Genomic DNA, 13,327 nt, shown 5'->3' with positions numbered 1-13,327 from the left:
CCTTAGGACAACAGATTGGAGATGTCTAAGAACCTTCTACATACCAGATGGGCAGAGATCAGCTAAGTCCTTACCCCACTCAAACTGCTAAGGTCTATCCTACCAACACTCATCCAGTTCATGCATCGATACTGATCACTGGCTCTGGTCTGTGAGTTTCAGTCCTTGGCAGAGCTAGTCAGTGGGCCGTCTTGACATTCAGTCTTATAAAAATGTTGTCAGATTAAAATGCAATAAAAAAGTATTACATTTTTGAAAGAAAGAAACTAATTTTACAATCATATATATGTACATGTGTATGTGTAGTTAAAATAATATATTTACAAAACAATACTTATTTTTATATGTTGCACACTGGTATTTTCTATTTTGTTTTCTTTAACCTTTACAATTTTTATGCTAGTCCTGACCAAATACATTCATCTCATGACCTACTCTAGTTTAATAACACTGAACTGAATGATGAAAACACAGTGTAATTTTTCAGCAGGGGCACTTTTACAATTTGTAAAATTGCTCTTTCAGTGTGATTTCAGGACCCTATTGTCATCTCAGAACTGAAGTGGATTTACCACGAAGCCATGGCGCTTCAGCTTCAGAGAACCTCTTTTGCAATGGGCCCTGCCAATATCCTGTAACTAATTTTGTATTCTTTTTCTGGAAGAGGTTCCCAAAATTGTATAAGGCCCCACAGAACTTCTAAAATCTGTTTTTTCTCTAATATATAAGCTGACATATTTTTTAAAAAAATGGCTCTGAATTAGAGTTTGCTGTTTTCTTATCAAAGAAATTATAATAATTAGAGACAAGAAAAGAAATTATAATAACTAGGCTCTTTTCATGGTAAGGGATATATATCCACTCAAGTAGTCTTAAAGAAAATGGTGTTTACTTAAGGCTATACAGGGACATTTTCAGACATCCCAAGTTTGGAACAGCTATTTTCTCTTTAGAGGATTATGATCTCTTGCTCATGGTCTGTTTCTTATGAATCTCTTCTGTTTACTTTCTTTTCACTAGGCTTCTTCACAGTCTAATCTTGTATATGATTCTCAAGATTCAGTTCATAGTTAATTAACCAGCTTTTCTCTGCTTATTAATTGCATCTTCCTGAATGAGGAGTATGATTGGCTCAACTCTTTATGTTCAAGTCAGGCCATGTCATAGATTACTGGCTAGCCTGAAATGGATCATTCTTTAGTCAGAAGTGTGTTGTCAGTCCAGACCTGCAGGGAAAAAGCAGGAAACCATGTGATAAAAAAAAAAAAAAAAAAAAAAGCTATGACTGCTGCAGTGGCAGAATCTGCGAAAGGGCAAATGTCTCAATGGAGCAGGTCAGCAGGCAAACCTAGTTATTCTTTTCATTTAAACAGAATGTTGGGCCTGACCTGTGGTGGCGCAGTGGATCAGGCGTCGACCTAGAATGCTGAGGTCGCTGGTTCAACACCCTGGGCTTACCCGGTCAAGGCACATATGGGAGTTGATGCTTCCTGCTCCTCCTCCCTTCTCTCTTTCTCTGTCTCTCTTCTCTAAAATGAATAAATGAAAATAAATAAATAAATAAATAAACAGAATGTTGGATGGTTGCTGTTATTGCTCTGCTTTTGTATTTGGAGGATTACAGGAAAGGAAACTAGATCATACAGATGTTAGGGCAGACTCTCAGGAATGGGCCTCGGGGAAGGTAAGATTCATTCATCTCTCCTTCTGACCTTCCTGCCTGCTCCTTTTGACTCTGTCTTGGTGTTAGTTGTTCTGGTTTAATTTTTCATAGATATGTAACTGTACCTTTTCAATACGTAGTTTAGAAAACAGTAAGCAAAACTATTTCTTGTGTTTATAGTTCCTTATAGTTCAATTTATTTAGTCTTTCCTCGAGTCTTTCATTTCTATTTAATACTTTCCTGAGTTTTGTCATCTTGTTTCTAGTTTCACTAACTCTCAATTCTTCTGTTTTTTCATATTTTTTTCCTTTTAGCTTACTTTGGAATTTTAGATTATAGTTTTTTTCTAAGGTGTCTTTGAAATATTAGGATATTAGCTTTCTTTCTGGCATATTTTTATTGTCTGCAACATGTTATGATCCATATCAGTTTTATTTCATATAATAGCTTTCTTTAGAATTTGACTGCAATTCTGTTGTGTTTTGCAGTTTTAAATGAGTTTTCCTGAACTTACAGAAGGGATATGTGGATCAGCATATGTTTTCTAGCTTAAAGGTACCAGAATTCCCTCTTTTAGGGAAGTGTGTGAAATATATAGCCTTACACTTCTTTAAATCTGCTGGTTTTGTTGTCCTTACCCACCTACCCCTATCCCATCTGCCCTACTCTCAACTGGATGTTCCCTTTACTTCTCTTGTCCGTTTCCTGCTCAGTTTGGAACCTGGTTCCAGAATTTTCTCATCAGTGTGGGCTTTATGCTGGAAGGAGGCTTCAGCCGGTTGTCTTGAGAGTCTCATAGGGCTTGTATTGCACCAGCTTTTTTAGACCTTATTTTGAATCCCTTGCAGTCAGCCCCGCACGGGCAGACCTGTCCCCATTTCACCTGGTGATCTCAGGTTGGCCTGCTCTGCTTTCCTTTGAGTACCTTTGACTGTTTTGTGGTGGTTCTCGTATTCTCCTGTTCTTAGACCTGGAGAATTGCTTCCTTCCACATAGATGGCTGGTCCTGCACGAGCTGTGGTGATTTGTCCCATTCACTTGTATTTTTTGATTCATTTGGATACCTTGTATGTTCTGCTTTAGATGGTATCCATGAATTTGTTTGCGGCTTCACTAACTTTGTGGATTTTCTTATTTTATGGGTGGGTTTAGGAAGCACCAAAACCTGTGCTGCTGCCTCTTCCATCTTCTTAAATTCCCTCTTACACCAGTATGATTTTAAGGTGAATTTTCAAATACTGATAATTGTTTTAAAGACACTTCTGTGGCTTTTCCATTTCCTTATAATTTGTTAAATGTTGTCAAGTAATGCTAGTAGATTCATGACCACAGGAGGTCTGCTCTGTCGTTAGAGGGTAATAGTTTTCTTGATTTACTTAATAAGCCCGTCATGTTTCACATTATAACAATATCTGTATGTTATCATTTATGAAGTACTTTCACATTCACTCTTTTTAGTTAATAGTCACTACAACTCATTTCTGGGAGATACTATCAATTTAATCAAAAATAGACCTCTGCAGGATGGCTTTGATCTCCACAGTACTTTCCATTCTATATGATTCTAAAATATATATAAAGGCCCTGGCCAGTTGGCTCAGTGGTAGAGCGTCGGCCTGGCGTGTAGGAGTCCCGGGTTCGATTCCCGGCCAGGGTACACAGGAGAAGTGCCCACCTGCTTCTCCACCCCTCCCCCTCTCCTTCCTCTCTGTCTCTTTCTTCCCCTCCCGCAGCCAAGGCTCCATTGGAGCAAGGTTTGCCTGGGCGCTGAGGATGGCTCTGTGGCCTCTGCCTCAGGCGCTGGAATGGCTCTGGTTGCAACAGAGCAACGCCCCAGATGGGCAGAGCATCGCCCCCTGGTGGGCGTGCTGGGTGGATCCCGGTCAGGGCATGCGGGAGTCTGTCTGACTGCCTCCCCATTTCCAACTTCAGAAAAATACAAAAAAAAAGAAAAAATATATATATATATATTTGACTTCATATATATATGAAGTCTTTCTTAGAACATATTCAGGCTAATAATATTACTAAATTTTTTTTTTGTCTACCAAATTCCTGGAAAAGTACCTTGGGAAATAGAAGCACTGTGCTTCTGTGTCTGCATGCATGAGTGTGTGCATGCATGTGGATAGATTAGATAGATAGATAGATAGATAGATAGATAGATAGATTAGATAGATAGATAGATAGATGATAGATAGATGATAGATAGATAGATTTTGCAAATATATTAACTACCTGGATATTTTGGATAAATACAGACACACACACAATATTACATAAAATAACATTGGGTAATGAGGCATAGCTTTCTCTTGGTATTTTTTTTTCAATGACAGTTTACATTCAGTATTATTTTGTAATAGTTTCAGGCGTATGGTATAGTGTCTTGGTATTTTATAAGCATATTAAGATTCTGTGAAGTCCTGATTTATTTATTTTTAAAGATTTTATTTATTGATTTTAGAGAGAGTAAAAGGCGGATGGAGAAGCAAAAAGCATCAACTCATAGTAGTTGCTTCTGATTTTGTCTTGACCCGGTAAGCCGGGGGTTTCAAACCAGCAACCTCAGTGTTCCAGCATAAAACCCTTTATCTATTGAGCCACCATAAGTCAGGCCTGTGAATTCCTGATTTAAAGAAACATTTCTTTTTCTTCATCTAGCTTTTCTCCAGACTTGATAGATAGCTGAATCCCTTTGTTTTTTCATTATAATATACCAAGGGACAAGTGTTCCAAGGAATACAGTTTGGGAATTGCCAATATAGGCATGATTTCCCCCATCTCCATTTTATTGTTAATTTTTTTTAATGTAAACATTGTCTTATTACTCTGCTGTTGTATTTTACTCAGTGTCAAGAATTCATTTAAATATTAGTTTAATGATTTATTACATATGTAGTTGCAGAATTTACATCTTCACATTCAACTACCAAATACCTAAATGGTAAAGTGTGAGTCATATATAAAAATGACTACAAAGTCGTGGAACTTACCGACTTTTAATATGCACAATTTATTTAAGCATTATTTTCATATTTTATTTTTCCTCAGAATGCATATTTAAGATATCTTTAGAATTTAAGCCTCGGTGTCACAAAACTATATGCTCTATAGATGACATGTATGCTATTCCAAATATCTTTCCTCTAGATTCTGCTGCACAGTCAGTATCCTCTGGAGTTCGTGCACCTTCTCCTGCTGCCCCATCATCAGTACCATTAGGGTCGGAAAAGCCCAGCAACGTCTCTCAGGACAGAAAAGTCCCAGTCCCAATTGGGACTGAACGTTCTGCACGTATCAGGCAAACTGGAACTTCAGCTCCATCTGTTATTGGGAGTAATTTGTCCACATCAGTAGGCCATAGTGGCATCTGGTCCTTTGAAGGGATTGGTGGCAATCAAGGTATGAGATGCTATTCTGCTTACAGGAAATTAAGTTTATGCATTTAACTAAAGTATTGTAATCAGTATTTAATATTCAGTCATTCTTAAAGGATGGGTTTTCGTATCTCTTTGTTTTGACTAACATGTTTTTATTTAAGAGTTCAGAATATTGATTCCATGTGATTTCCCATTGAATTTATCATTGCTCTTTGAAAATAGTCTAATATAAAGATATTATTTTCTTCATTTCATATTAAGGAGATGTTAATATTTCCTTCACGTCTCCTTAGCCTTTATCCTAGCTTTTCATCTTTTGTTTTGTAACACAAAGTGTTTAGGTTTTTTATTAGGATATTATATCACTACTTACAAACATGGAAATACTGAAGTAAATATATAAAAGCAAGTTATTATTCTGAAGGAACTCAATTCAATGTGGAAAAATTAGACACATATAAAATATTTTATTTTACTGTCTTCTAATTTTAAATATCACCGGTTATTTTTTTTTCTGCCTCTTTGTTTTCCCCTCAGACAAAGTAGACTGGTGTAACCCTGGGATGGGAAATCCTATGATTCATAGACCAATGTCTGATCCAGGAGTGTTTTCACAGCATCAGGCAATGGAGCGAGAGAGTACAGGAATTGTAACTCCTTCTGGTACATTCCATCAGCATGTTCCTGCAGGATACATGGACTTTCCTAAAGTTGGGGTAATGGTGATTTAAATAAACATTTTCATTATTTCCAAATGTTTTCTTTATTAGCCTTATGTCACTTTCAAGTGGATAAGTGTTTGTGAAATTATTCTGGGGCTTTGGCTTATATATAGGTCAAAATCTGGCCTATATATAGGTCAAATATTTATAAATCTTAATTTTGTCTCAGTTGACAAATGTTTCTTGACAAAATATTTTGGATATAGTAGGCTTATTTATAATCTAATATTAGAAGAAATCATACAGTGGAAAATAATTTTTAAATTACCTAGATAACTTATACTTTCTAAAACGAGGTGAAGTTTCAAATATCAATTTTAAGGCTATTGATTACATTGGGACTTGAATGTGCATAATATTTGTTTTCTCCTTTTTTAAGGGTATGCCTTTTTCTGTGTATGGGAATGCAATGATTCCTTCAGTAGCACCTATTCCTGATGGTGCTGGAGGACCCATATTTAATGGCCCTCATGCTGCAGACCCCCCTTGGAACTCCCTGATAAAGATGGTTTCAAGCTCCACAGAAAATAATGGCCCTCAAACGGTAAGGCTGACCATTCAGAGAACATTTTTTTAGTTGCCAAGACAACTAGAATACAGATAAATCATGGTAGTGAGTGAGTACGGTGAATGTGGCAGCTGAGGAAATTGAGGAAAATTTAATATAGCTGAGATACAGCAGAGGGATGTAGAAAGTGGTACCAAAGGCAGTGGTGGAGCTAACATTATGAAAGGCATAATATATTTTCATTGGGCAGGAGGTGGTAAGGAAAAGATTTTAAGTTTCCAAGTGTTATAATTGTATACATCAATATTTATTAGTGTTATAAAAAGGCCATCTAGAGCTTATTTATTGAAAGAATTATAAATGTCAGAACCATGTAGAATTATTACTTACAATAACTGCAAATTTATAGACATTTGTATATTTTACCTTTTTTCATATATGTTTAATATCTTTGACTCATTTTTCTTACACAGTCATAATTCTTTATGTAGTCAGGTAATTTTTTAAATTTTTTTTTGACAGAGACAGAGTCAGAAAGAGGGACAGACAGAAAGGGAGAGAGATGAGAAGCATTAGTACTTCATTGCAGCACCTTAGTTCATTCATTGTTTTCTCATATGTGCCTTGACTCTGGGGCTACAGCAGACTGAGTGACCCCTTGCTCAAGCCAGTGACCTTGCCTTGGGCTCAAGCTGATGAGCCTTGCTCAAACCAGATGAGCCCACGCAATAGCCAGCGACCTCAGGGTTTTGAACCTGGGTCCTTTACGTTTCAGTCTGATGTTCTATCTACTGCACCACCACCTGGTCAGGCAATTTTTTTTTTTTTTTTTATATAGACAGAGAGTCAGAGTGAGGGATAGACAGGGACAGACAGACAGGAATGGAGAGATGAGAAGCATCAATCATTAGTTTTTCGTTGTGCATTGCGACACCCTAGTTGATCATTGATTGCTTTCTCACATGTGTCCCGACTGTGGGCCTTCAGCAGACCAAGTAACCCCTTGCTTGAGCAAGCAACCTTGGGCCCAAGCTGGTGAATTTTTTTTTTTTTTTTTTGCTCAAACCAGATGAGCCCACGATGCTCAAGCTGGCGACTCGGGTCTCGAACCTGGGTCTTCTGCATCCCAGTCCGACGCTCTATCCACCGCGCCACCTCCTGGTCAGGCACAATTTTTTTTTTTTTTTTTTAAATCTGTTTGGAGAGATGAGAGGAGAGGCAAGGAAAGAATAGGTAAAATGGTTTATCATTGCTTTTCATTGTTTCCAAGTATGTTGCAAATTAAATGAGATTTAGCTATTTTTAACCATAGCTAGAGTTTTATTTTAACCAAGTATATGTTAAAGACATATTTAATGAAATGCATGTTCTTTATCATAGGTGTGGACTGGACCCTGGGCACCTCACATGAACAGTGTGCATATGAACCAGCTTGGCTGAGGAGGACCAGCTTGTTAACCTGCAGATTCCTTTTCATTCAGAGGAAATCACAAGTGGCCGAAAAAAATTTATGCTCCCAAATCATTCTACTGATGTGCTTGACTGAAGTGTGTAGGCTTTTTGCAGAAGAACTTACTAACTGACCTATTTTCTGTGAACATTTGTGACCTCCCATTCCCCATCATCATCTGTTTTACCTTAGTTAGCATTTTCTTATCATTTTTCTTTTCTTCTCTTCCTCTTCCCCTTTGGACATAACTTTCTGTTGAAGCTGTTCTTTGGCTGGTTGGTATTAGTACTGTAAACTGCTTCTGAGCAAACACGGAAAATTTAGCAAAATTATGTAAACTTGATCCTGAAGTTTTAGAATGGAAAATAAATGTACAATTGTTTACATAACAGAAAAGGCTAAGCAGAAAGTAAATTTCAATATGTCAGTATAGAGGCTCTACTTTACGTAGACTTTAAATTAATGTGAGATATGTACCTTCATATTCAGAAATCTGGATGTTTCCTTCATACATTAAACTATTAATAAGCATAACTTTTCTGCTTGTGTAATTTAAAGTAAAACAAAGGGCATTATCAGTGATGTTTCCCAACATGGGCTTTTTAAATACCCATCTTGCTCTCTTTTGAATTTGTTTGCAGCAAAGCACGTATAGAAGAAGAAATCACTTTTCTAAGTCTTTTTATTACCTTGTCACACTTAAAACTAATACACACTTCACTCTTTCTCTCCTCACCTTTACCACTAATACCAGTAAAATTCTCTTGCTGATCATGAAGTAATTTGTAAGCATTTTTAATGTAATGGCTACTATAAAGACATGGAGCACCTTCCCCATCACCTGTGGTTTCCTCTAACCATAAAATGTTTAGCTTTTCTGAGAATTTAAAAAGCCACCACCACTGATTCCCAGTCAGTATATACAAGCTCTTAATATACTGTTTATTATTAAACAATTCAGTGTACTAGTTTATATTGGATAATATTGATTCTTAACTCTGGCTTTCTGGTTTCAAGAGTCAACATAAAATTCCAATTTTCAGTAATTTAGGGGAAAGTATTTCCCCCCCAATTTTAAAGGCTTTTGTTCTCTACACTTGTGTATTATCATTGAAAAGGATCAAGCTAACTTGAGGCAAGTAATAAAAGGAATTTTGCATTTGTCATGAAGGCAATTTATGGTAGACATGAATACAGATTACAAAATAAAGTCTTTATTTAACCTGTTTATATAAGATACAGGGCCACACTAAACTATTCAACGGGATTTATCTATTCCATTCACTTGAAACAATAAACAATAACGTATCTAAGAAGAATGTGTCCTACCCTGTCTCATATGGAAAAATAAATTTGTATGGTTGAAATGTAAAGAAATAATCATAAAAGTGAAATAATGTATTTATCAATCTGGTTTCTTTTTTAATTAGACAAATTCTACAATGGTGAAACAACTAAAATTCAGATAAATCACTGAATGTTGACAATATTAACGTAGTTCTTTGGCTCTTTTAAGTAAATGAAAAGATTTTTTTTTCTGATAGCCTGAATAAAGAGTAAAAAAGGAGATTTCTCAAACATAACTGGAGGTTGTAAATGTATCTTAATTTAGGAGGTGGTCTTAAAATAAATTTATTTCTGTTCCTATGATTGATAACAAATTTAAAGGAAAACCTAAGTAAGACCCTACAAATAAGTATAGCTATGAAATAAAATTGTAGCACTTTACTATGAAAGGGGTGTAATGCTATTTAACAGAATGTTTTATATGACTTTTGCCACTATCCTATAATATTTTGGTTAACTTCTTTCCTATATTAATTAGGGTTATTTTCTAATTAAAATAATCCTGCTAGGTAACAGTTACCACCCAATATTTATTATGACATGTGAGTTATATTGATTCATAAAACTGAATTTCTTAAAATGGGATATCTTACTAAAAGAGAAAAAGCCCTATATTTTCTTGACTTTAAAATTCTGGTGTGGGGATATAGATTGGAATGTTCCGTATTTAATTTTGGAGATTGGGCTTGTTAAGTACAATACCATGCTTTTAGAAGTCTGTACTAGGAACATTTTTCAAATACATTTTTTTTTATATTTCAAATGTAATGCAGTGCATTTTTATTTTAACAATAAAAAACATTATCTTTTGAGACCACACAGGTCTTCTTCCCCCCTTTTTTTGAAAGTATGTGGTATGTGTAATTGCAGATGACCCAATGCATTTCTTTTCTCTGTTCTTTTAACAAGTGACTTAATTCTTGGAAATAATGCTTAGGTTAGTTCATACTTTAAATCCCCAAATAGTCAATATCTCAGTTTATGTAATGTATTTATACTAACCATATTACTTTAGAGATGATTTTGTTTACCTATGACAACAGAATGCCCATTTCATGCCTTTCAAACATATTTCAACATAGTCACAAAAAACTGATTTGGGTATTTTATTTGAAAGACTGTTTTCCCCTTCTGTTTTTCATTTCTATAAAATTAAATCATTTTATTAGTCATTGAAAATGACTTATAGTCAACTCAGAAAAGAAAGGGGGGTAGGGGATAGATTCCTAAATGATCCTATCTTTTTCTTTATGAAAATATTCTGTCAGAAACATTCATTCCCACTGATCTGGCATTACATAACAGAACATTTAAAGCATGCCAAAACATTTTTAAATAACAAATTTTAAAATCAGCATTATTTTGAAATGACTGAAATACTAACTAAAAACCATTCACTGTTTTAAGTCACTGTAATATCAAAGTCAATATTTCATTCACTATGATAAATGAACCTATCCAAATTTTTCTTTAATATTGTTTGGTATACTTACGTTATGCTTGATAAATTCTCAATGCTCCTAAGTCTCTTTGGAAATATATATCCCATTGATAAATGCTTGCTTAAACAAGTCACAACACTCAAGGACCTAGAGTTACTAATTGTGAATTAACAGGTGTTAATTCCAGGTGACTGGAATTTAGCATGACAGCATCTTTAGTGCTTTAATATAACCTATGTTGTTAAAACACCTTGATTGATTGCAAAAATATCACCACTTGTATTGTGGTTAAGTAAAGATAGAAGAGAAATGGGCCACAGTGGTTTTGACATAAAAATTCCTTTATAATGTTGACAGTTGGAATACAAGATTAATAGATGTAAGAGGTTTCATACTAAATTGCCTTTAAATGAATTCACATTTTTGCAAGGTAAAAGCCAATTCTGCATGCTCAATGCTTAAGAACCAATCTTAAGAAAGACGATACAAGTACTGTTTTTCAATAAAGGGAGAAAATAAACTAACACTGTATTAGGTAGCTTTGGTTTTGAAAAGGAACGCCTTAAATAGGAGAAAAAGAAAACTAAATCTGATTCCAGAGGTCACTTTAACAATTGTGAAAATATCTTTTAAAGTTTGTTTTGTCAAATACTTCAGAAAGCATGTTTGGAAAATGAAAAATTTAAATAACTGTACATATACATAGTTTATAATGCCCTATATTCAATTTTTTTTTTAATTTCATTTATTGATTTTGCAGGGGGCAAGGGATGAGAAGAATCAGCCCATAGTTGCCTCACTTTAGTTCATTGGTTGCTTGTGGTATGTGCCTTGATGGGGCAAGCCCAGGATTATGAAGCAGCAACCTCAGCGTTCCAGGTCAAAGTTCAATCCACTGCACCACAACACTCTGGGGCCTACATTTCAAATTTTGAGCTCCACTCCTTTGTTAAGTACTGCGATGGATAAGAATTTCAGTAGCTGCAGACATACATAGTCTGTTTTTAAGGAGCTTAAATATAAATTTAAAAAATTAGTCATTTGACATAACTAATATTAAAAATAGGAATAGGCTCATTTTAAAAATTGAACTTAAAAAGGTTTTAATATTTTGCACAAGTTGATTTTCAAAGTATTAGGTTTGACATGATTTTGGTTGGATTGCTCAATATTTATATGGTCAATTTATACTGTACTTTGCAACTCAAAAGATACAGGACATCACACTGTTGGATGACTAGTACATACACGTTAGTGCTAATATTTTACTTTTTTATTGGACTTTATACTTGACATTTTCCCCCTAACATTCTTTAAGAAGTAAATTCTGATCATCCCCATTATGAGTTAAGAAATGTATTTTATGTATATGTATGAAATAAGTTAAATACTCTTAAATTTTATTTAGATCACAATAGTCAAAACAAACACTTTAAAATGAGAATAAGGTTACCCCAAAGAGTAGCAGAAAAGGAAGACCTACACTGACTGTTTCAAGAGGTCCCATTCCTGACCCCTGATACAGCTCCACAGTAGGAAGTCTTGGGGATCTGAGCAATAGCTGGAAAACTCTGGACTTGGATTATATGAATAGTGAAAGCATAAATAAGGATATTTTGTTTTAGGATATTTTAAAGTAAATTTCTTCTGGGTATTAAAAGGCCAGGCGTAACTGCTGCTGTGTGAGGGACCAACGAGGGTCAACAATTCTCTGGAAGGAGAGGAATGCAACAAGTCGCATCTTTCACAATCTATAGGTGAAGATATTTCCATTTTAAAATGTTTCCATTTTAAATCAACAGCAACCAGTTGCTTCTTTTCAAAGCAGCTATTTTCAACCTTATTAAAGCAAGCAACGCCTATTTAGTTGGGGCACTCACCTTTCCCCTTAGATTGTCAAATGACAATAGCAGTCTGGTGTGAGTGAATCAAAATTATACCTTTAATTTTTTTGTCAGATCGCCCAAATATATACTTTTGGTATGCCGCAGAATTTTGGTTTACACGTGCCATGAGATGACAGGATAAAAATCTGGCTTGGAGATATATATTGCTCACAAAAATTAGAGGATATTTCAAAATAAATATGAAGCAATAAAATATCCCCTAATTTTTGTGAGAAGTATAGTATATACTAGGATGTGTTTAAACACATTTAAAAATTCATATGAATTTGTCAGTTTGAAGGAAGATGTCTTACAGGATCCAGAGAATATCTGGTATCAATTGCTACAGTTTGACATTAACCCAACATTTATCACAAGCTTCTTTGTTTTAATATTTTATTCCACAAAACACAACATGGCCTCTTAAATCTAGGGATGACCCTTTTATGTTAACTCCTTCATGTCATTCCAGTTTACTGTTACCAGCAACAATGTAAGAAATTAGTGCATGTAGACTTTTTGTTTGTTTTCTGGGGTAACATTGGCTAATAAAATGATACAGCTTCCAGGTGCACAATTACACTACACAACATCTGTACGCTGTATTGTTTCACTTCCCCACACACCCCATCCTCACCTTCCTTCATCATTTAGTCCCCCATACCTCCTCGACCTCCCCACCCCTCTCCAAAGTCCACGTAGACCTGATGTATTCCTTTTAACCGGAAGACATCTGATGTTGCAGTTCAGACTCGACAGTTTACATAGGACACATACATACAAGCTCTAGGAAAGAGTTCACGTGCTGCCATTGATAATTCCCGTTGACTAAGAGGTACTTTACCCTTAAGTTTTGCTGCTGTTGTATAATGAAAGATAAGAGGAAACTGTTTGCAGGTGGGATGAACGTGTAAACTAGTACAGA

The 13,327-nt window shown here is 35.3% G+C and overlaps 1 protein-coding gene across 5 annotated transcripts in view; it reads left to right on the top strand.

Annotated features, from left to right (window-relative positions):
* The window catches only part of ANKRD17 (ankyrin repeat domain 17), a 183,029-nt gene extending 174,195 nt beyond the window's left edge, over positions 1–8,834 (top strand). For all 5 annotated transcript variants that reach the window (XM_066386214.1, XM_066386213.1, XM_066386211.1 and 2 more), the window contains 4 exons: positions 4,818–5,069; positions 5,585–5,763; positions 6,149–6,313; positions 7,658–8,834. In XM_066386214.1, the coding sequence (XP_066242311.1) occupies positions 4,818–5,069; positions 5,585–5,763; positions 6,149–6,313; positions 7,658–7,717 (656 nt within the window). In that variant the 3' untranslated portion in view covers positions 7,718–8,834. The remainder of the gene's footprint in view (positions 1–4,817; positions 5,070–5,584; positions 5,764–6,148; positions 6,314–7,657) is intronic.
* Positions 8,835–13,327: the final 4,493 nt, after the last annotated feature.

The sequence above is a fragment of the Saccopteryx leptura genome, chromosome 5, assembly GCF_036850995.1.
Source record: "Saccopteryx leptura isolate mSacLep1 chromosome 5, mSacLep1_pri_phased_curated, whole genome shotgun sequence".
Taxonomy (NCBI): Eukaryota; Metazoa; Chordata; class Mammalia; order Chiroptera; family Emballonuridae; genus Saccopteryx; species Saccopteryx leptura.
Note: the sequence above shows the minus strand (reverse complement) of the source record. Positions and strands in the feature narration are given on the sequence as shown.